At 51.9% G+C, this 20,798-nt stretch overlaps 6 protein-coding genes across 6 annotated transcripts; 4 read left to right on the top strand and 2 right to left on the bottom strand.

Annotated features, from left to right (window-relative positions):
* Positions 1–2,775: 2,775 nt before the first annotated feature.
* On the top strand, positions 2,776–4,157 carry BCR38DRAFT_419092 (uncharacterized protein; the record flags this gene model as incomplete). Its single annotated transcript, XM_040859280.1, is given in 3 exon segments — positions 2,776–3,371; positions 3,384–3,886; positions 4,052–4,157. Coding segments are annotated over 3 exon segments (1,010 nt in total), but the record flags the coding sequence as incomplete, so codon positions are not given.
* Positions 4,158–4,540: 383 nt separating this feature from the next.
* BCR38DRAFT_419091 (SGS domain-containing protein) lies at positions 4,541–6,645 on the bottom strand. The gene has a single exon (XM_040859279.1). It carries the CDS (start codon positions 6,501–6,503, stop codon positions 4,845–4,847), a length of 1,659 nt encoding a protein of 552 aa, XP_040721747.1. The 5' UTR covers positions 6,504–6,645; the 3' UTR covers positions 4,541–4,844.
* A 68-nt stretch (positions 6,646–6,713) lies between these two features.
* On the bottom strand, positions 6,714–9,747 carry BCR38DRAFT_419089 (terpenoid cyclases/protein prenyltransferase alpha-alpha toroid). The gene is made up of 3 exons (XM_040859278.1): positions 9,275–9,747; positions 7,496–9,208; positions 6,714–7,430 (listed from the first exon to the last, which is right to left on the bottom strand). Exons 1-3 carry the CDS (start codon positions 9,737–9,739, stop codon positions 7,140–7,142), a joined length of 2,469 nt encoding a protein of 822 aa, XP_040721746.1. The 5' UTR covers positions 9,740–9,747; the 3' UTR covers positions 6,714–7,139.
* BCR38DRAFT_419088 (Spo11/DNA topoisomerase VI subunit A) lies at positions 9,553–12,212 on the top strand. The gene is made up of 9 exons (XM_040859277.1): positions 9,553–9,634; positions 9,767–9,943; positions 10,005–10,643; positions 10,711–10,777; positions 10,834–10,942; positions 10,994–11,056; positions 11,114–11,194; positions 11,242–11,313; positions 11,372–12,212. Exons 3-9 carry the CDS (start codon positions 10,010–10,012, stop codon positions 11,909–11,911), a joined length of 1,566 nt encoding a protein of 521 aa, XP_040721745.1. The 5' UTR covers positions 9,553–9,634; positions 9,767–9,943; positions 10,005–10,009; the 3' UTR covers positions 11,912–12,212.
* Positions 12,213–13,557, top strand: BCR38DRAFT_419075 (ankyrin repeat-containing domain protein). The gene is made up of 3 exons (XM_040859276.1): positions 12,213–12,413; positions 12,488–12,796; positions 12,850–13,557. Exons 2-3 carry the CDS (start codon positions 12,601–12,603, stop codon positions 13,275–13,277), a joined length of 624 nt encoding a protein of 207 aa, XP_040721744.1. The 5' UTR covers positions 12,213–12,413; positions 12,488–12,600; the 3' UTR covers positions 13,278–13,557.
* Positions 13,558–13,946: 389 nt separating this feature from the next.
* On the top strand, positions 13,947–15,058 carry BCR38DRAFT_419072 (uncharacterized protein). The gene has a single exon (XM_040859275.1). It carries the CDS (start codon positions 14,199–14,201, stop codon positions 14,670–14,672), a length of 474 nt encoding a protein of 157 aa, XP_040721743.1. The 5' UTR covers positions 13,947–14,198; the 3' UTR covers positions 14,673–15,058.
* The last annotated feature ends 5,740 nt before the right edge of the window (positions 15,059–20,798 follow it).

Below are 20,798 nucleotides of genomic sequence, written 5' to 3'. Positions count from 1 at the left end.
CCCTACTCAACGTGCTCCGTATAAAATCATGTTGCCTCTCCGAATCTACACCATCATTACCGCGAATTTCGGAAATATGTGGGAGATGCACTATCAAATGTCGACAGAACTCGGGCTGGCGTTCGTCCTCGCTAAGTTGTTGGCACGCTGCTAGTATAAACACTATATACCACCAACCCCATCCTCGACTTTGTTCGCTTTGTAGTGCCCGCCACTGAACCAGCCTGTGCATGATGACGCCACGCCATTCACCGTCCACAAGCTGCAGCAGGCTATAGCGGAGTAGTACGTCGCGGCTCTGCCGGTACGGAAAACTGTCCCATTCACCGCTTTTAGATAAGAAAAGTTTTCGAAGCTCTGTAGGTATTCCTTCGACGAGCTCATCATCGACGAAAGCGCAGCCAAGAGCTGCTAGTCGAAACATCTCATCCTGAATAATAGTGCCCTTGAAGTGTGCAAGAAACGTTAAAAGCAAATTAGGCTGTACTATTGGCTTCTCTCTCGTAATTCTTTGGAGTGTCGTGTCCCATACCGTCCACACTGTCTTCTCCGTTGGCAAAAGTCCCCGAAAACTATCCATTTGCAAGAGCTCGTCGCAATGCGTGTCGTAGTCTGCTAGATACTGCGTCAGAGCACCCTCACGATCAGGGTCGTTGCCAATATAGGCGCCTGCAAGGTCAATAGCAAGTGCTAGGTATCCAAGCTTTTGCGCCATCTTATCGCAGCTGTTTTGGATTTCTCCGGGTGCTGAGAATACATCCAGCTCGAGATGTTGGAGAAGAAGTCTCCTTCCTTCTAGCGGCGACATGATATCGACTTTAAGCTGCTCGCACCCCCCGGAAACTAGCTTTTGGCTCAAGGTGTTCTGACTAGTAATAATAATTTTTCCTCTTCCCCCTTTTGGCATTATCTTCTGAATTCCCCAGCGGAGGTCATCGGCATTATCAACGATACACAGCCATTCATCATCCGGCTCCATTCTGTCGCGGAGCCATCGGAGCACCGCCTGGACAGCCTCCGCATCAGCGAGAGCAGAGCCTTGCCTCTTATTCTGCTCTTCTGGGAGACCCAGCTCTGCAGCACATCTTTTGAAGCTCGATCGGACCGCCTCCTCATCTGTCGCATCAATCCACAAAATTGGGTTATAACGATCTCGATAATGTTCCGCGTACTTTAGCGCCAGCTGGGATTTACCAGCACCACCTAGTCCGTGAATGGTAACCCCATACGGAACACTTGCTTTCTCATGTCGTATCTGCAGCTTTTCCTCAAGTTGTTTCCATAACTCGTCTCGCTGGGTAAACGTTGATACGGTCTCGAGCGGGACGGCGTAGTGGTGCTTTACCGACCGAGCTGAAGATGCCGTGATGTTGCGAAGCTTCGATAGGATCATCTTATAGCTTTCGTTTCTCGAACCAAACTTGTTAAGCCCAGAGTGGTCCACGGACAGGCCGATGTTTTCAACATGTGGTCCATCATACGTTGCAGATGACTCACGAACACACTAGATCTCCTGTTAGAATGCTTTCTTCAGCTTAGTAACCTACTTACGAATTGTTGCCATTGGATGAACCATAGTCGAAGAAGTTGCGTCGATCGTTGCTCAAAAAAGTTGAACACCCATAAATCATGTCGAACGATACCGACAAATGTCCTGTGCAAGTCTAGCAATAAAGTCGAATCGTACTCTATTTCGGCTAGGATTGAAGGGTTGGAACCGCGCGGCTGGAGAGCTTGCGCCGCCAGCCGTCCCCATACACTGAAGCTAGACCCACGATGCGGCGTACCTAAGAAGAGGATCGCTTTGATATGTTCGGTAACGTGGCTTGGGCCCCGACGTGCATAGCTTTGAACAAGGGCCTACCATGGTCAGATTTCGCGACTAGAGAAGAGCATTTGCCCACTTACCTGCTTGATCACTAGACCCCCATAACTGTATCCCACGAAAATCAGGTCCCGGCTTCGCTCCTGGAGGCCGGGCCGTCAGCAGCAATCCAAAGTCGTATACATTGTCATTACTCACCTGCTCGGACTCCCGGATCTGCTTGACGTGCTCAAGGAGAACATGGGCAAGATGCGAGAGCCGCGTGTGTATTGCATCCCTCTTCCAGTATGAATCATAGTTATAGAAGAACATGCGGATATCTCGGGTCGCTGTATGCAAATCGTTGGGAAGGAAGTCGCTAACCCAGGTCACATATCGCTCATTATCCGGCAGGGCTTCTTCGGGTGCATCAGACCTCGCTCGCCACGTCGTGTCGGGGTTAGATCCAAGGCCATGGACGAAAACGATACTAGGCGTGTCAGAAATGTTCCAATTAACTAGCGAGGAATCACGCCTACTCTATCCCTCCGGCACGGACAGGTGAACTATGCGGCCCTGCCGGGACGAGCCCAAATCTCGATTTTGGGGCTTGACGGGGGTCGACCCGGGTCGGAATCTTCTTCGTGAGCTGGTCATAAAGGAACGCGATCACAAGAAGAGAGACGAAAAGGTACGTGATCATGTCATAGAATAATGCCATTGAGAGGAAGAGGATGGAGAAAATCGCAGTTGTTTCTTTAGATCCGTCAGCCCCACTTCACTAGAGGGGTCGGTCCGGTCAATTGTTGTAAAGGACCAGGTGGGAACAGAGGAGCAGATACGCATAAAATGTACAGAAACAGTTTGTCGATAATCGTGCGATGCAGTTGCAGTACATTAAAGCAAAGTGTAGTACTGTCACTCATTGTTCTCGATGTCGAGGCTGTACCGGCTGCAGCTGACCTGTTGTAGCCTAAGGCAGCCACATACCCGGCTCCGTCCGAAGTGTTGCCTCTTCGTGCCTTGTCGAACACCAATGGGCTCGAAATACAAGGCACCTGCTGTTCACACCCTTACGTTCGCCAACTTCACTGTCGTGCCTGACACACGATGGCTATTTCTACAGGCTCTCAGGCTCCGTTCCCGCAGTCATGTGCTCCGAACAAAGAACTTTTGAAGCCTTCTGATATCAGCATACCAACCCCTACACATCTACATGAGAACGATGCACATTATATAGCACATATACCTGGAGATCCCGCAGTTAATCTTCTACTCAACGAGGTCCGCGACTATTTGTCCAATCAACTGGAAACTCCACTCCTGGACGAACTTTACGATCATCTTTGGCTAGTTGCCAGGAAATCCGGCCAAAACATTGACGCGCTCCATAGGCAAAGAGTCAAGGGCCGAAGCATTGTCCCTGTGGAAGACCCTAGACTTCATCTCGTCTGGGGCGGCGGCAAAATCTACATAAAGCCCATTCCAGTTTTCCTCCTCAACCATGATTTTTGGACTATGTATCTACATCCTAGGATGGGGGAAACTTCTGCGCCGTATTCCCAAGGACATTCCCAAGGACATTCCCAAGCTTCTACTTCAGCCTTCGACCGCTCGGTTGCACTAGGGTTTTTGCGGTCATATGCGCTGCTCGTACCGCATCGCGTCGACTTCATGTTGGCGAAGGAGTCTTATCTGATCCCTGAGGATGTCGACTGGCTCCTGTGGTCAAGTTTCATCCGCCACTTTCGCGACCTCGGAGACGAGAGTGTTGCAAAGCGATACCACTACGGACAGCTACGTCTCTCGCGACTGGACTGGGCCGTCCGAATATTTCGTCCCCAGCACACCAGCACGATCTGGTTCTACGAAATTCCTCAGTGGTCTCACACCGATTTCGTGGCGAGAGCGACCCTGCCTTTGCTGTTCGTGTTTGCCAGTGTTTCCCTCGCTCTTTCGTCGATGCAAGTTGCTCTCTCTGTGCCAGGAGATGAGCTATGGCCTCAAGGACTCAGCGAATCTGGAAAACGAGATATGCAACGGGCGTTTTGGATGTTCTCCGTTGTCGTGGTACTATTGTGGGTAGTGGTTTGCACCCTCCTCGTTGGCATCCCACTTATCGGCTTGATTTGGCAAGTTTTATGGGGGTATAGAAATCGGGAAAGGAAATGAAACACAGACGCATCTTAATGCTTTACGGATTTTGAGGTGACTAACGCCTTCCTGTCTCATCATGTTTGCGCCTGAGTAGGCTCGATTTATGGGACAGTGAGAGGTCTGGAAGTCGATGGCTCTGAGTGGCCATGTAGCTAGCTATTCGGCGACGGATTAGGAGGATTAGCGTTAAGCTATAGTAAAGGTTGAAAATCCCCTTCGTTAGTAATTACTAGAATAGTGATACGTGACCCCATGGGGGGTTGCCCTATAGCTAGAGATAAGATAGATAAGAGCTATAAAAGAGCTCTGCCAGGCCAGAATAGCTGACCTGGCCATCCTTTTCCAATACAACAATTCACACCCCATATGCACACGCATCAAATAGCCTACGTATTTGTAGGTATTGCTTGTTCGTTTGGTCTTCGGCTAAGAGCATCTACTCTTCTGTTTTCGCTACCTTTGTAATAGATAATCTTAAAGTTATATTCTGTTAAGGACTCTGCCCATTTATTGTATCGTGTATCTAGATTCTCAGTTATTGTAAATACTCTGATGGGCTGGGGAAACTACAAGCTAAACGGGCTATCAAATGGCTCAGCCACTGGTGACAATAGGCCTCAGCTTTCTGTGGCTTAATCACTACACGAGACTCGCAACTTAGAACATGGAACTGCGGAAAGAAGAATGGTGTTTTCCATGCTCACTAAGCTATCATAGAAACCTAGTATCACTTTTCCCTAGCGATCTGATCTCTCAAGACCCTAACAGTATAATTCATCCCACACACCTCAAACTCCAGTCACACGCCTTTTGCAGGTTACTGTACCCTATTTCCATCCTCATCCTCAGAATTCTGCCTCCGTTTCAAACCAGATTAGACACTCTACTTGTCCCATTCCTTTACCTCAGCCCCCTCCGGCGGCTCCGTCTTATACTTCGTCTTCGACGCGCTCGCCCAGTCAGTGCTCAGCGACGTCCCATTGCTCTCAGTGAAACTCTTCATCATGGCACGCTTAGCGTCCGGGTCGGCTCCTGCGTAGATCTTCTTGAAGAAGTCATTGACGTCGCCCGATTCTTTCTCTTCGTCCGAGTCATCTTCCTCGGCTGCAACGCTGTCCCAGTTCTTAGGACCCGACTTGGACGAGGTTGGGTAGGCAGGTGGGGCGTTCTTGGCCGCGGGGACAGGCATTCTTGGTGGCAATGCATCGTTCGACAGCGATGGGAGGTCGGGCCTTGTAGTTGCTTTGATAGAGGGTAGGTGGGATGATCTTTCTGGTTCCACAGGTTTGGCAGGTTTTTGGGGCTCGGGTTTGGATTCTTTGGAGGCTTTGGGCGCTTGCAGCTTCGCCACCACGTGGTTGTACCAAACCTGATTATACCCACCGAATCCAGCAGCAGAAAGGTCACTTGCATTAGGACATTCGCGCTCCTCTAGGTGGTGATAGAATCTGCCAACTGTGTTGAGTCGGCTGAGAGTCTCATCTCCTGCCTTGAGGGCACCCCACTTTCCCGGTGTGGCTTTCTGCATGACTAGCTCAATCTTCATCGACTTGACAGTGTATTGCGTCTCAGAGGGTTTGATCTTGTCAAATAGGTTCAGAGTGACGGATCCAGATGGAACGCTTGGAATGGGACTGAGGGTGATGCTCTGCTCAGTGGAGTCCACCTTCAGGTCATCCTTGGAGACGTTCTTGACGAAGATGCTTGCTGTGAGCGCGGTATCAGTCTGATAGAAGTCGGTTCGTAAATTGTTCTTGTTTCTGCAGTCTTGAAAGTTCTTGAAGATGACCCTCCAAGCCTCGTCCTCGTGATTCTTGCCTAGAGCGTGATTCAGGATTGCCTCCGGGATCTCAGGCTTCGTTGCCTCCTGTTCACCGTCGCTTTCAATCTCCACGACCTTATCAGTTGATTGCGCGGGTTTTGTTGTCGGCGGTTCTGCTGAAGGCGTCGGATACTTGACCACTTCGACCTTTCGACCTGGTGCTCGAGCTGGCAACTTCTCCATCGCGGTCAAAGCTTGGAGACGCCACGTCGAGGCTTGGTTTCGCAGACTGGTGCCCTTGGATCGATTGTCTGTATTGCCCATGGCAGCATTCATACCCTCCTTTTTCTTCAGTTCATACTCGGCTTGATTGGCAGCTTCGACTTGCCCTAGCGTCACTTTGTAGTCCCCATTTGCGTCAACCAGATTCTGCTGGCCATCGTCTGCGGTTGCCTTGGCGCCATCTACCAGGCTAATCGCCCAATATGCGCAGACATCAGCATCGGCATAGCGCTCCATTCTGAAGAGGGTGATTGCCCGTCGGAGCTGTGCTTCGATCATGTGGTCGCGATTGGCTCGCTTGAAGGCAACGGAGAGGGCCGTCTCGGCATCATGAAGGGCGAGGTCAAGCTCCTTGGTTCTCAGGTAGGCCTTCGATCGCTCGAGCAGCCAGAGCGGTGCAGGACGGTCTTTCAGAGCTTGGGTGAGCTTCTCAATGCCCTGGGCATACTTGCCGGCCGTGACGAGCTGCACGCCGTCATTGGCCAGTCGGTTCGACATGTTAGACTAGTTATGTCGGGTATAGTTTGATCTACTGCGTGACGATAGAGATGGAAGTGAATATTATGAACCAAAACGTGAAATGCCTTCATTTGGCTAGAAGTCAAGAATGGTTGGTGCATTCAGGTGCCTAAGATATTGGTTGATCGCTAATAGGCAGCTACAAGGGACCGCGGGGCATTCTAGAAGCTACCCAAGGTGTTTCTGCCGGTGTTATCGGATCCACCAAAGGCGGTCATAACCCGACCGCCTTTAGTCCACCTCAGACTTGTGCCTTTTCAGTGTCTGACTGCTCAACAAGGCAATGAATGGCACGATGCAACATGTCATGAGTGGGGATATATTATTTTGAGATGATCTTATAACTGCAGAGGATGCTCGTTTAACTAATTATACGAACACCCTGGTTTGTTACATGCCAATCACCAGACTGAACTCCAGCCTGATCCTTTGAAGCCCCTAAACCTAGTGATGTGATAATTAGCATTAGAATTGATGTGTATATCTATGTATCCTCAGATTGAATGGCTGGAGTGTGGTTTGGCGCTTTCGGGATCTATTCACTGTGGACCTGGTCTTTTTAACCCACCCGCAAATGCTTCTTCTCTTTTGTTGGTGTTTGCCGTCCAGGCATGCTCAAACAACCGTCTCATTTGGATATTTCTTGGCAAACATGCCCAGCGCTTTCATCGTGAAGGTAAATTTGTAGTTGGGGTAGCTGATCATGCAGCTCTTGTTGAACACACCCTCAATGGCTTCTTGCAGCCACTCCCCATTTGGCTGCTGCCTGTCCATGATGAGCTTGATCCCCCTTTTAATAGGCTCAATGTCAGGGTAATCGGCTCTGATAAGTGCAATCACTGCCCATGCTGTCATGACTACCTGCGAACCTGAGGGGTGCTCGGTGTATTCATCTCGCTCGCATGACTACACAAGTTATTATTAGGAACAAAAATGACGGATAATGGACTGTTCATCAAGTCAAGACTTACACGGTAGCTCTCTGACCATCCACCATCCTCCCTCTGCCTTGCGATGAGGAAGTCGCATCCCTTCTTGGCATAGGAACTGTTCTCGTATGTCTCACCGACGCTGGCCAGACTTTCGAGTGCAAACATGGTGGCGTAGGTGAAGCAGATGGCCCAGGAGCCGTACCAACCACCGTGTGGGTACTGAGACCTCTTGATGAAAGCAAGAACTCCGGTCTTGATGCGCTTAATCTCATCAGTTCTGTAATCGGGCCAGTGTTGACTGAAGAGCGACAGGGCAGTAATCACCGCCGTTGAGCACTCGACGTATTCATACTCGACCATGATCTTGCCAAAGACCTCCGCCGCATTGAGCGCCTCCATCCACTCGCCACCTCGAGTGGGTTCGTAGGAGGAGCATGCCCCCGAAGAGTTTTGGTACGTCAGGAGTGTATCAATTGCATCAAAAATTCGCTGATCGTCCAAACGCTTGGGGTAGCCAGGCGTGCTTTGTAGTAGGATGACCGACCTCACGCCCTCGGCAACACAGTCACACACGGCGTATCCTTGGACCTTGTTGCTGAAACCCCAGGCGCCCTTTCGGCGACTGCGGTAACACACTTCTGCATCCTTGCAGTCCTCCCGGATCTGCTGATCATCCAAAAACCCCAGAGCTTTGGTCAGCATTGGCCGCCACCGCGGATCCTCTGCAAGTCCAGCTTCCATGACGGCCTGGATGGCAAACGCCGTATCCCAGTTCTGAACACCATTGGTGCCATTGCAGAGCATGCCGTCTTTGTTGACCCATAGAGCATCCTCAAGACGTTCAACATGCCTACGTACGGTATACGATCCGGGTCCGTCGCGAATGTAACAGACAACTGTGTTCATTGCCGCGTTGACAGGCGCAAGATCGGCAAAATCGGTGTTCTCGTCCTCCATATCAACCAGCTTGCTCACCCAGGCTTCCGCTTTCTCTACAATGGCCTCCGCACGCAAGTAGGGATTCCAGATGTTGACCAGAAACCAATTAGCCGTATTCAGCAGCCAGGACTTTGGATGGTAGTTGTCGATTTCTGCGATGTTATTCCGATTGCCCACCCAGTCAATTGACTCCCATGGCTCCACGAACAATTCTTGTCTCAAGGCCCGGATCACATCGGTCTCCTCGCAAGTCCACTTCTTGGACCATGTATAGCTCATGGAGAGGAAGACCTGGCGCATGTGGATCCACCATCTCCAGGGTGCAATGGGTACCCAATCCGGGAGAAGCCATACTTCTGGGGGTACCGGGTTGACGATATCCCACTTACAGACACCCAGCACGCTGAGCCAGAACTTGGCCCAATGGGGCCCTCTTACAGCCCCTCCGAGCTTGTGGAGGGTCGCTCGAGCCTTGATCATGAAGGGCTCGTCCGCATCGACGCCGATTAAGCGTAGTACTGTATAGTTCAGGGATGTGCCAAAGACAGTGCTCTCCCCCTCGATGTGCAATCCCCATCCACCATCATCAGGATTTGCTCGGGCACGCAGGTAGTTCTTGATCTCGGTCGCCTTGTACCAGGGAATGGGTGTCTTTGTCACATACCAGGCGAAGACGACGCCAGGCATGAGGAACATTGGACCGCCGTACTCGCATCCCCACTCTCCCGACGGTAGTTGGAGCTTCTCGAAAAATGTGAGGCCGTTGCGGACAGCATCGAGTGGTTTTTCGGGCTTGGGGAGTTCGGGCATTCCCTGCAATGAGAATTGCCAATTAGTTGTGCTATTGGACGGCATCCGGGGTTCCAATCGTAGACTCACAAGATCAAGACCTAAGTACCACTTGTCCGCGTCGCTCTGCGGCCATTCCGCAGCGGCCTCGTCATTTTCGAGGTAGTGCCATGTGAGGCGCCCCTTCTCGTCGAGGCAGCGCCAGCGTGTAATATCGGTCTCTCTCATCTTTTGTCTTTTCGAGCTTTCGATACTAGGGTTGACGTCGCTTTTGCGCTTTCTCGGCGAGGCAGACTTTCTGTTGGCGGCGCCGTTCGGAAGATCGAAGTGAAGCGCGCTGGCGCTGTATCGAGTTGTCACCATCGTGTCGTCGTCCACGGCTTCCGTAGCAGTTGCAAGACCGATGGGAAGAAGGAGGCGGGCAATTGAGAGGGCTTGCCTCAATTTGTTCCTACCACCCACGTCAGGACGAGCTTCTAAACAGGTACGATTGGCTGTTGTGGGGGTGTGGGGATAATCCTTGAACGCCAAGACTGCCGAGCAGCAGAAATTCATTGGGTGGGTCCCCTGACTATTCTCTAACCTTAGTTCTTGAGGTTCCGTCTTCCACGGCTACCTCCACTCCCTCCACTTGCGTATTTGGTTGTGAGTTGGCAAGGTGCCGCACTCACGCACCAAAGACGGCACGTCATCCATGATCAAGTACGCGGCGCTGGATCCGACTGCGGCGTGCTAGCCCAATGTCAGCAATGCACTGAGGTGCGAACTCCGGTCTCTCACGGATGTGTAATTCGACTTGGCATGCTTATAACACAGGCAGACGCCATGGAACACATCGGATCAAGCTGGGCTACTACTCCATCCAGTCACCGAGTACTGAGTACCATTTCATCTCCGACCTCATCAACCAGGGCTCCGACAGAGGAGGGTGGGCATTCTGTGCAGAGAACTAGTGTCTTGCCATCTCAGGATTCTGCTCGGAATTCGGATTCAGGAACCGCATCATATACGTCAGATCCAGTATGCGAGCAATGCCACGCGAAGCGTGTCAGATGCGACCGCGTCAAGCCTTGTTGCGGTGCCTGCTCTCGCCGCGGTCGCGATTGCTCCTTTGGCCGGCGCCAAGGACAATCTACCCAGGAAACATCTGTTCAAAGCACCCCAGTATCTCTAAACAACAGCGCTGGAATCACCACCCAAATCTCCAGCAGCAATGGCCCTTTCACTCAGGCTACTCCCGCGGAGCGACATCCAGTATTACAAGACGGCATATACGTCTTCGAAGAGGGTGATTCCCAGCCCGCTGCCATCATTGCAAAGATTGAAGGTATCTTGGAGGATATCGTTGATGCACTGAGTTTAAACCGTGTCCTGATGATTCCACTCCGCAGCCGCCAGTCTGGGAATGAGGTAATGATTAGATTCCCATCAGACAGGATCGCTGGCGCCAAGAAGTTCAGTGAGTTCTTGCGCAAACGGACATTTCCTAGCATGTCACAGTACTCATATTTCTTATTTATCCGCAGCCGCGCTTCTTCAAATTCTCCATTGCATCCATGAAGCTCTTGTTTCTGGTCGTATTGTCACGAAGAGGTTTGTATTCTGCCTGCGACAGGCAGGTTTCATTTATATGGTACTAACGCCTCTAGAAACATATACTACCATAACCCAGATTTGTTTTGCAGTCAAGCATACGTCGACCAACTCGTGGATGACATTGCCTTTACTTTTGGAGTTGGTAGAGACGCTTTGAATGTGGTGCGTTTCGGCCCACTTCTTCATACAGCACGGGCTTACTCTGGCACATAGCGTGCTGCTTCCAAAGGCCTCGTTGCTGGAGGCAACTTTGATATTATCGGCCAGGATCATCATGTTAGGAAACTCCAAGCTCCTTGCAGTGTCTCGGGCGATCAACTGATTGATCCTTAGGGCGTTCCTATACCGCACACCAGCAGCCTCGATGGTGTGGACTTCCATTCATCTCGGTGGATTCTGGTCATTGAGAAAGAGGTATGATGTTGACATTGGATTTAGAAGTATGCGCTGACCTATTTCAGGCCACATTCCGCAGTCTTGTTGCCTCCAGGTACTTTGAGTTATCGGCTGCCGGTCCTGGCATCCTGATCACTGTAATGCAAACACTTTGGCTCAAGATTGTCAACTGAACTGACATGTATCCAAAACCAGGCCAAGGGTTATCCAGACCTTGCAACGCGCCAGTTCCTACACTTGGTACAATCCTCTTATCCACATATCCCAATTCATGCTCTTGTGGATTTCGACCCAGATGGTTTGGCGATCATGCGCACTTACAAGCACGGTAGCCGCAGCCTCGACCACGAGGAAAATGTCACACTCCCAGGTCTCTACTGGCTGGGTGTCAAGAGCAGCGACGTTTTAGATCCCCAGCGGCACTTGGCGGCTTCACCATTGCAGCAATTGAGCCAACAATCAGGCAACATGCCCCCGTCATGTCAACTTTCAGCCTCATCGAACGTCCATCCCCCGAACCAGCTGAACATGGAAACGCTCTGTACTCTTACTTCAAATGATCGCAAGAAGGCAGTAAACCTCCTCCGCAGCCTCAATAATCAGCATGACCAAGACACCGAGGAAATGATGTTGACGCGAGAGCTGCAGCTCATGTTGATGCTTAACAAGAAAGCAGAGATTCAAGCATTGGATGACAGCATGACTGCATGGTTGAATGAGCATTTATGCGCATGATTCTCCCTGGCTTCCCACTGCGGGGGTTCGGAACATGTCTGTTGAGAGCGTAAGATCGTCACTTGGGGAAGCTGGAGATGGATCTTGACATTGGGTGGATCTGCTGCCGACATGGTTTTTGTTACGAAGGTCTACGGAATGCAGCGGGTATCATGGTTTATTTACGAACTTCAAAGTCCATCTGGCTTACTATCTGATGGGTGCTTCTCCTGCTAAAGATGTGTTCAGAGAGATCTTGCGTCCACGAACCTTCACTGGGAGTCACGTGACCGAATCCACCTACTTCATGCCGAACCTGACGAGTTCGCATTAAGCGTGAATATTTCTAACAATATTCACACCGAACTGAATTTAATCCAAATACCAGATAAGAACAGTTGTCTTCGAATCTGAGTCTGAAATTCTGTTGTCTCAAATTTGCTACTTTAGTCAAGTGAGTCCTCTGCTGCTTTTCCCGCAGACACGAATGAAAAATTTCGTTCGACCCCACGATTCAAATTTGGTGAGTTGAATGCCGAGAGAGGCACGAGCCATCACAGCGCAAGGATGAAATTGAAATGCTTACACTTCATGCAGGCCTCATTCTTTGTATATTTGTATATTGTCACCACGACTGCCTTTTTGCGACATTGAAGGTTATCGGTGACATCGTCAGGCAGTTGCAGATTTCTACCTGAGCACGCCCCAAAATGGCGCCTAAGCTATCGGGACATGAGATCGATGACCTCATATTCTTTGCTCGCGCTGGCGAGGAGACGGATCTCACACAGCTTCTGAAAGAGCTGTCGGAAAGAGAATCAGTGACCGTCGCGGACATCCTGGAGGCGGCTAAGGACGACGGGAAGGCGACTTGTTTACACATGGCAGCTGCAAATGGCCACTCAAGTGAGTATCATACCCTCTCCCGCTTTGCAGAAGACATATTCACATCTAAGCAGAAACTGTCACACACATCCTCTCCCACCTACCCCCCAAACCCAGCAAACCACAACAAAACCCATCCCCACCGCAACAAGAAGGTGATGCAGAGCAACAGCCACCACCCAGTTACATCAACGCAGCCAATTTGTTCGGCAACACGGCCCTGCACTGGGCCTGTCTGGGCGGGCATCTCGACGTGGTGAGGCTATTACTGTCACGGGGTGCTTCTCCCGCTCTCCCTAATGACAAGGATCAGATCCCGTTGGACCTGGCCGCGTTCAATAACCATATGGCGGTGGTGGAGTACTTCTTGGACCAGAGCAGGAATTTGGAGGGGGATAATGCGAAGGAAGGGGGCTTGGACAGCGCAGTGGGGGATGTAGAGATGAAGGATGAGGATGAAGAGAAGACGACAGAGGGGGAAAAGGCGTCTACTTCTGCATGATAGGGAGGGGGTGTTAGAGTCGTAGAGAGAGTTTGATGAGGTAAAGGAGAAGGCGCCACAGGCAAAGAGACGTCTGGGTCTGCATGATGCGAAGGAGATGGATGAAGTGGAAAGCCTGTAAGCCATTATATATGAGTGCTGGGTGCAGAGATGGCATTGCATTCGCATGCATGTTTTGCCTGAAATCTAGGAGTGCTTAGGTGAATTGGCCATTCTGATTATGTCCCTGTTCTTGTAAATTCAATATTGTAGCCTAGGGTAATAACCAGGATTAAAGTACGATTTTGTGGGTGCACACAGCCTAGAGACTGACCGAAAATATCCGCAGACTTTTTCAATTGCATGGCTTGGTTTTCCGTCGGCGACTCAGATATTTAACTGCAACCTTCTTTCTTCTCTCCTAAGCAATGAACGAGATTCCTAATTGCGCTGTACAGGAGAACTGTATTCGGGTGGCAACCTAGGCTCGCGATGTCAGTGGATACGTTTTGTGATCTTTTGAAGGCTGTGGTCTTTTGAAGGCTGTGGTCTTTCGAAGGCCATGGTCCTGGGCAGGGCATAAGACATTAAGGTTTTAATGATCTAATGCATGGCACAAGTCTTATTGCCGTGAAGGGATATTTATATTTGGCCGAATTTTAGATCATTTTTAACTTAATATCGAATAAGAAAAAGGCTAAACGGGCTAATGTACGTCAAAGTGATATGTAGTGCAAGGAGTGCCTTATTATTAATTCTCGCCTGCCTCCTAACCCTCCTCCCGACGATTTTGAAGTCGCTGCCCTTAGAGAAGCACTGAATTACGAATCGGACGATAATGGATCAAAACATGGCATACGGCGAGAATGGTTTTTGATCCCTGACCAATAACCCCTTACTGAATTCCCTAAGTTCGGAAGACTTCCTCCAGAACTTCGCGACATGGTCTGGCCAGAAGCCCTCGAACGTCGCCATTTCCGATTTAGTGAACTCCACTTCCGGGATCTCAACATCCTGCTCAAGAACGAGAAGGAGTTTCCACGACCCCCAGCGATCCTCTGGGCCTGTCGAGCCTCCAGAATGGTCACCTTCAAGCATGGGCATTGGCATCAATTTCTTCAACTTATATGGGAGAACCGGCACTTATGGGTGTACAGAGATATGCAAACGCTGTATGTGCCTCGTCCTGACAAACTCAATGTTGTCTGGTCTCCTGTTGGGCCTCAGGTTCGAGCTATTGCGACGGACTTGTATGAGTGGTTCAACTGGTCGCACCAAGCGACTTCGCGTGCGAATGAGTTCTTCTTTGAGATGCGACCGGTTAGGGGGGATGGGAGAGGGGCTGAGTTTGTACTTGCGCCGGCAGAGATGCCGTCTGAAGAGCAGTATTCTGCGGGGGATGAATCTACCACATAGTTACCTGGAACAGAGCAGCCTCCTGCAGAGATCCTACGAACAGACCAACTAGCACGCACGAAGTTGTTCTTATTCGTCATGGCCACGGTGGCGGATCCCGAAATGCCGGGGAAGTGGTTAAAGACAGCGGCTACCGAGGTTCTCAGCCTTTGTGACCCCATGGCCAGGAGGAAGTTGGAATTTGTTGCTCAAAGATGCATAAATGCTGGCGTTGAGCCGCAACTGCAAGACGGTGCACAGGCGTTCATCAAAAAACTACAGAACGACTGGAAATACCGCGAGAAGCGATTAGTTGAGGAGTACTACCTCCGACCTCCGTGGGCGAGTCTCCGACCTAGATCTTGATAAAGACGATGACAAACTATACATTGATAAACAGCTCCCAGTGTCAGGGTACGGCTAGGCCGAAGGCAATAGTACAGAGTGATGGGGAGTAACGGGCGTCCCTCCTACGTAATACCGGGTGGTCACTGGCGGTCTCAGGTAGGGGTGCCCACGGTGATGCATTGATCTCTACTCTCCCTCTATCTTCTTCCCGGGCCTCCGCCCCTTACATAGATAGCTAGAACCCGACGTCGGAGCCGCGGAGCACTAGTTTCCCCGATTGTTCCGCAAACCAAGACTTCCATATCGTCATGACTCGCACATTCCTACACCAGAGCCCCACCGGTGTCCCACCGGTGCCTATGGCATTCTGTTCTCTGACACGACGACCTCCCCTGACAAGGCCCTGCCCTCAGGGCCTCAACGCTCGTCCCGTAGAACACCGGCCCTTCCTATTCCCACATCCTCCGATGCCGCGCCGGTGCCCTCCGGTGTATACCCCGTAACTCTTCACGCGCAACAGCGTATACACTTGTGGCCTAACCACAGTGCTCCGCGCTGTCACCCGCACACACACGTCATGACATCGGTCCAGCCATTGCTCGAAAACCTTTGCCTGACAATCGCTCACGACAACGTATACACTTGTGGCCTAACCACAGTGCTTCGCGCTATCGCTCGCCTTCCGAAGCTATAGGTGCCTACCGGAACAGCACCGGTGGCCCTACGCTCCCAATCGTCGGAACATTGGCCCAGTAAAACGCTCGCAAGCCAATGTTCGACACACACGCGCAACAGCGTATACACTGGTGGCCCAACCACAGTGCTTCGCGCTGTCGCTCGCTCTCACACGTCACAGCATCGGTCCAGCCATTGCTCGAAAACCTTTGGCTGACAGTCGCGCACGACAACGTATACACTTGTGGCCTAACCCCAGTGCTTCGCGCTGTCGCCCGCTCTCACACGTCACAGCATCGGTCCAGCCATTGCTCGAAAACCTTTGCCTGACAATCGCTCACGACAACGTATACACCTGTGGCCTAACCACAGTGCTTCGCGCTGTCGCCCGCTCTCACACGTCACAGCATCGGTCCAGCCATTGCTCGAAAACCTTTGCCTGAAAATCGCTCACGACAACGTATACACTTGTGGCCTAACCACAGTGCTTCCCGCCATCTTCTGCCATAGAGAGACCCTGCTTGTTACCGGCTTCCCAACGGTGTACCGTTGCCCTCGTAGTTATGTAGATGTGATAATAGGTGACTTACCTGTGATCTTTGTTCCGTTCATGCCCCCTCCCTGAGTGCCGCTCCTGAGGCACTGGTGCTAACCTGTTCTATTCCTAGGCCACCCTCAAGACGGTCGCTGCGGCCACGACCCTCAAGGAGTTGATTGCCCTTGTTGCCGCCGGCCCCATAGAGGGCAATAGTTTCTCTTGTATACAATAAGGACTTGTTTGGCCGGCGTGCCCTTGATACAACTATTGCAGTCCGAGTTGTCACCCGGTGATACGTCGTGCCACCGAGTCTTCGTATTCTTTTCGTAGCTCTCGTGACAAGTGTCGTTGCGGCTCCCACGTATCTTCTGACTCGTCGTAGCCCTTCCACCGGACTAAGTATCGCCTGCTCTTCAGCGGTCCCTTGTGTGCTACAATGTGATCGACCTCGTATTCTAAGGTGTCGTCGCTTTCCACTGGTATAACCTGGTGCTCAACCGGTTCTCCTTTGTAGGGCTCGAGCTGTGACGGGGAGAAGACGTTATGGATGCGGTAACTCTGTGGTAGATCCAGCTCATAGGCTCTCCCACCGTTGATCACCCGGTGCACCTTGAATGGTCCTAGGAACTTGTCCGACAGCTTCTTACACGGTCTGCGCTGCCTCACGTTCTTCGTCGATATCATCACCAGGTCCCCTATGGCGAGGGACATGGTCTCTCGTCGCCTGTTATACCACTTCTCATAGTCCTTGTTCGTCCTCTCAAGGAGCTGTGCAATGGTATCCCTATGGCTCTGGAGCTCTTGGACCCTTTCATCCGCTGCAATAGCTCGGATCGGCCCAGTACCGTCCTTTTCGATATCATGTGGCCCCCTTGGCATATAGCCAAACAGCGCCTCTGCTGGTGCCATGTTGATGGCCGAATGCCACGCCACGTTGTACACGAACTGTGCCATCGGTAGTAGCGATGCCCAGTCATCTTGATCAAAATTACAGAACGCCCTTAGGAAGTTTTCCACGTTCTGATTCTGTCGCTCTGTCTGCCCGTCGGTCTGCGGGTGGTATGCGGTACTCAGCTTCCTCTTGATAGCCAGTAGGTGGCACACCGTTGCCCAGAACTTGCTTGTGAACAGGGAACCCCTATCGGATACCATAGTCACTGGGATCCCGAACACAGTGAAGACGTAGTGCACCAGCAGCGTAGCGAGTCCATCAGCGGTAAGGCTCTTCTTCGTCGGTATATATAGTGCGTATTTCGTGAAGCGGTCCACTATTACCAAGAGGCTGTCCTTCATCTTCCCATTGGTGTCCTGCGAAGATGGAAGCCCTGTAATAAAGTCGAGAGAGATCTGCTCCCATGGTCGGTTTGGTACCGGCAGACTAGCTAGCTGTCCGTAGGGCAGATGGTGTCGCGCCTTTATTCGCTGGCAGACTGCACACCCCCTAAGTCCTTCGCATCTCTTGTCAGCGATTTCCAAAAGTACGACCTACTGATTCTCTTGACTGTCTTAGTGACCCCCAGGTGGCCACTAGTCTGCTCGTTATGGAAGGCCATCAGTATCTCCCGCTGGATCGGATGGTTATCTGGTACGAAGACGCGGCCCTTATAGCAAAGCAGCCCGTCCTCCTGGTACCACGCACCCGGTACGCGGCTGAGCGACTTCCACGCTCCGCTACTGACGAATTCGTCTTCTGCCTGGGCTTTCCTGACATCTTCAAGTAATGTCGGAGCCAACTCTTCCGGCATAGGGACACCAGCTGTAGCACCGCTTGCGCGCTGTGTCTCCATTACTCGCACTCTGATACTCCTAAATCGTTGTAGGAAGTCTGGCAAGAACGCTACTTGCGCCTCCTGTTTCTCACCCGCTGTCGCGCGGTGGTCAGGCCGTCTTGACAACCCATCGGCAGGATTCTTCGTGCCTGGTCGATATATGATCTCGAAGTCATAGTTCGCAAGGTCCTGTAGCCATCTACCTTGTCTAGCGCTGAGCTGCGGCTTACTGGCTAAGTAGCGGTGGTTCAAGTGATCCGTGAGAATCTCAATCGTCTGTTGACTGTACAGCAGATAGTGCCGCCATCGTTGTGTTGCCTCAATAATCGCGAGCAGCTCCGCATCGGGTGTCCCGTAGCGTAGCTCAGCGCCTTTCAATTTCTTGGACATAAAAGCCACTGGGTGCCACCTGTCTCCGTGCAGCTGGCTAAGTACTGCGCCAATTGCGAAGTCTGATGCGTCAGTCTCTACACGTATAGGTAGTCCAGGCTCGAAATGCTTCAAGATAGGTGCTCGTGTGAAGGCCAGGCGTAGCTTGTAGAACGCCTCGTGTGCTACATTATCGAGCTGCAGCGCTCCAGATGATCCTCCCTTGAGTAGGTCTGTCAGGGGTGCTACTATCTTCGAGTAGTTCTTGATAAACCGGCGATAGAACCCAGTAAATCCGAGGAAAACCTGTATATCATGGATACTAGCCGGGGCTGGCCATTGCGCGATAGCATCCACCCTGTCGGTTTCCATGCGGATCCCCTCCGGTGACACCACGAACCCTAGGAACTCGACTTCTTGCGTGTGGAAGACGCATTTGTCTTGATTAGCGTACAGGCCAGCGGCGTCCAACCGGCGGAGGACCTCCCGGACATGCTCTGGGTGTGACTCTCTGTCCTTAGAGAATATAAGGATGTCGTCCAAGTAGACGATACAGATCACGTCCACAAGTCCAGCTAGTGCGTCGTTGATGTAGCTCTGGAAGGTCGCCGGCGCATTAGCTAGTCCGAACGGCATGACCAGATACTCAAAATGACCGTATCTCGTCCGAAACGCCGTCTTCCATTCGTCTCCTTCGCTGATCCGGACCCGGTGGTATGCATCCTTCAGATCCAGCTTCGTATACCACTTCGCGGAAGCTAGCCTATCCAAGATCTCACCGATCAGTGGTAGTGGCGCTCTGTTCTTCACAGTGATCTTGTTAAGGCCTCTGTAGTCCACACATAGCCTCAACTTTCCTCCTTTCTTCGGTACGAATAGGATCGGCGCCCCAGCTGGGCTCTGCGAGGGCCGAATCCATTTCTTGCTCAAGGCCATTTTCAAATATTCTCGTAGTTCCTCGAGCTCTTTCTCCGCTAGTGGATAGATGGGCCCGTGCGGCGGCTCGGCACCTGGCTCTAGCTCGATCTTGTGTGACCGAAACCTTCCATCTGGCAATTTCCCTGCTAACTGCGCGTCGAATAGATGGAGGAATTCTGCGTATTCCGACGGCACGGTGGCACACTTGGTCTGCGGCTCTGCTCCGGCTCCTCTGTCCTTGCTAGCTTCGACCCTTGCTACCGCGGGCACTGCTATCATACTGTACTTTGCCTCGTGGTACGCATTCCGTATATCCTTCTTGCTGGCCACCAGTTGTAGACTGTCCACGTCGAGAGGGTACGTCCATCCTAACGAGGACCATCGAAATATAGGCTCAACGGCACGGCACCAGGGGAGCCCAAGGATTGCAACCCAGTCTTCTGCGTCTGAGACTCGGAATTCGTGAGCCTTCGTCTTCGTCACCCCGAAGCCGTCCGTCATCTTTGTATGTAATACCCTCTTGCCATAGTTGGGACCTTTGCTTCCCCACATGCCCCGCAGCGTCTCACCGGAGTCTTGTAACGTACCCGGCTCGATGCCAAGCACTCTTGAGTCCACGACATTCTCGTCGGCTCCGGTGTCAATCAAGGCTTTTCCAATGCGCCAGCAGCCGCCAACCCGGAGACGGATGGTGGTTTCCAGACGGAGCGGCTGCTCGTACCCCTATTGAGGCTCGGTGTGGCGGACCCCCAGCGGCGCTGTTTTGGGTTCCGGTCCTCAGGACAAGGTCCGTCATGTTTGGTTCTACCGCAGGTCCTGCAGTTAGGGCATTGTCGAGAGTAATGTCCCGTCTGTCCGCACGAGTAGCACTGGCCGTAAGCCACATCCCTCCTGGGCGCCTGTTGGCCTGCATTCCCGTCTGATGTTTCTTCCCTTGCTGGTGCTGGGGTCGAGGACGATGTTGCGTTGGTCCTCGGGCCAGGCTGTTGGTACACCGGTGGCCTGCTGCTTATTTCAATCGCCTCGGCTTGCTTAGCTACGTCGTCAAGCTCATACCGAGTCGAGGGAAGTCCTCGGGTCATGACTTGTCGCTTCAACTCCGGTCGTAAGCGGTTGAGTACGTTGACGACCCGTATCCGTTCCGGTAGTTGATCAGGGCACTCTGTCTCTATAGCATCGTATACGTCGATGAACTGCTGGTAGCTCTGGTTGGGGCGCTGGGTGATACTATCGAGTCTCTGCATCACGCTGATCACTCGCGTATCGTCGCTAGCCACACTCCTCTCCAGCCACTTCTCCATAGCGTCCCACCGGACGTTCCCCAAGTCGTTTTTGTAAGTAGTAGCAACGTGGCTGGTCCACCGTCGTTGCACCGCCCCATCAAGGCATCCGGTGGTGTGCAGTACACGCGCCGCATCAGTGTCGAAGTCCTCCGCGTACATCATGAATCTCCCCTTTAGGTTTAACATGAACGAGGTAAGTTCCGACCAGTTGGTTCCCCGGTACTTGAGTGTCGGCAAGTGGCCTCTC

The sequence above is a fragment of the Pseudomassariella vexata genome (assembly GCF_002105095.1).
Source record: "Pseudomassariella vexata strain CBS 129021 chromosome Unknown BCR38scaffold_1, whole genome shotgun sequence".
NCBI classification, from domain to species: Eukaryota; Fungi; Ascomycota; class Sordariomycetes; order Amphisphaeriales; family Pseudomassariaceae; genus Pseudomassariella; species Pseudomassariella vexata.
This window is presented reverse-complemented; position numbering and strand designations above follow the sequence as displayed.

What these genes read in the sequence shown, in the direction of transcription:
- BCR38DRAFT_419091 (XM_040859279.1), bottom strand. Translation starts at nt 6,503, where the DNA reads ATGTCGAACCGACTGGCCAATGACGGCGTGCAGCTCGTCACGGCCGGC.
- BCR38DRAFT_419089 (XM_040859278.1), bottom strand. Translation starts at nt 9,739, where the DNA reads ATGAATTTCTGCTGCTCGGCAGTCTTGGCGTTCAAGGATTATCCCCAC. An exon ending in GGTACTTAGGTCTTGATCTT is followed by an intron (nt 9,209 to 9,274) that starts GTGAGTCTACGA and finishes TTCTCATTGCAG; the next exon opens with GGAATGCCCGAACTCCCCAA. An exon ending in GATGGTCAGAGAGCTACCGT is followed by an intron (nt 7,431 to 7,495) that starts GTAAGTCTTGAC and finishes TAACTTGTGTAG; the next exon opens with TCATGCGAGCGAGATGAATA.
- BCR38DRAFT_419088 (XM_040859277.1), top strand. Translation starts at nt 10,010, where the DNA reads ATGGAACACATCGGATCAAGCTGGGCTACTACTCCATCCAGTCACCGA. An exon ending in CGCTGGCGCCAAGAAGTTCA is followed by an intron (nt 10,644 to 10,710) that starts GTGAGTTCTTGC and finishes ATTTATCCGCAG; the next exon opens with CCGCGCTTCTTCAAATTCTC. An exon ending in GGTCGTATTGTCACGAAGAG is followed by an intron (nt 10,778 to 10,833) that starts GTTTGTATTCTG and finishes TAACGCCTCTAG; the next exon opens with AAACATATACTACCATAACC.
- BCR38DRAFT_419075 (XM_040859276.1), top strand. Translation starts at nt 12,601, where the DNA reads ATGGCGCCTAAGCTATCGGGACATGAGATCGATGACCTCATATTCTTT. An exon ending in AGCTGCAAATGGCCACTCAA is followed by an intron (nt 12,797 to 12,849) that starts GTGAGTATCATA and finishes ACATCTAAGCAG; the next exon opens with AAACTGTCACACACATCCTC.
- BCR38DRAFT_419072 (XM_040859275.1), top strand. Translation starts at nt 14,199, where the DNA reads ATGGTCTGGCCAGAAGCCCTCGAACGTCGCCATTTCCGATTTAGTGAA.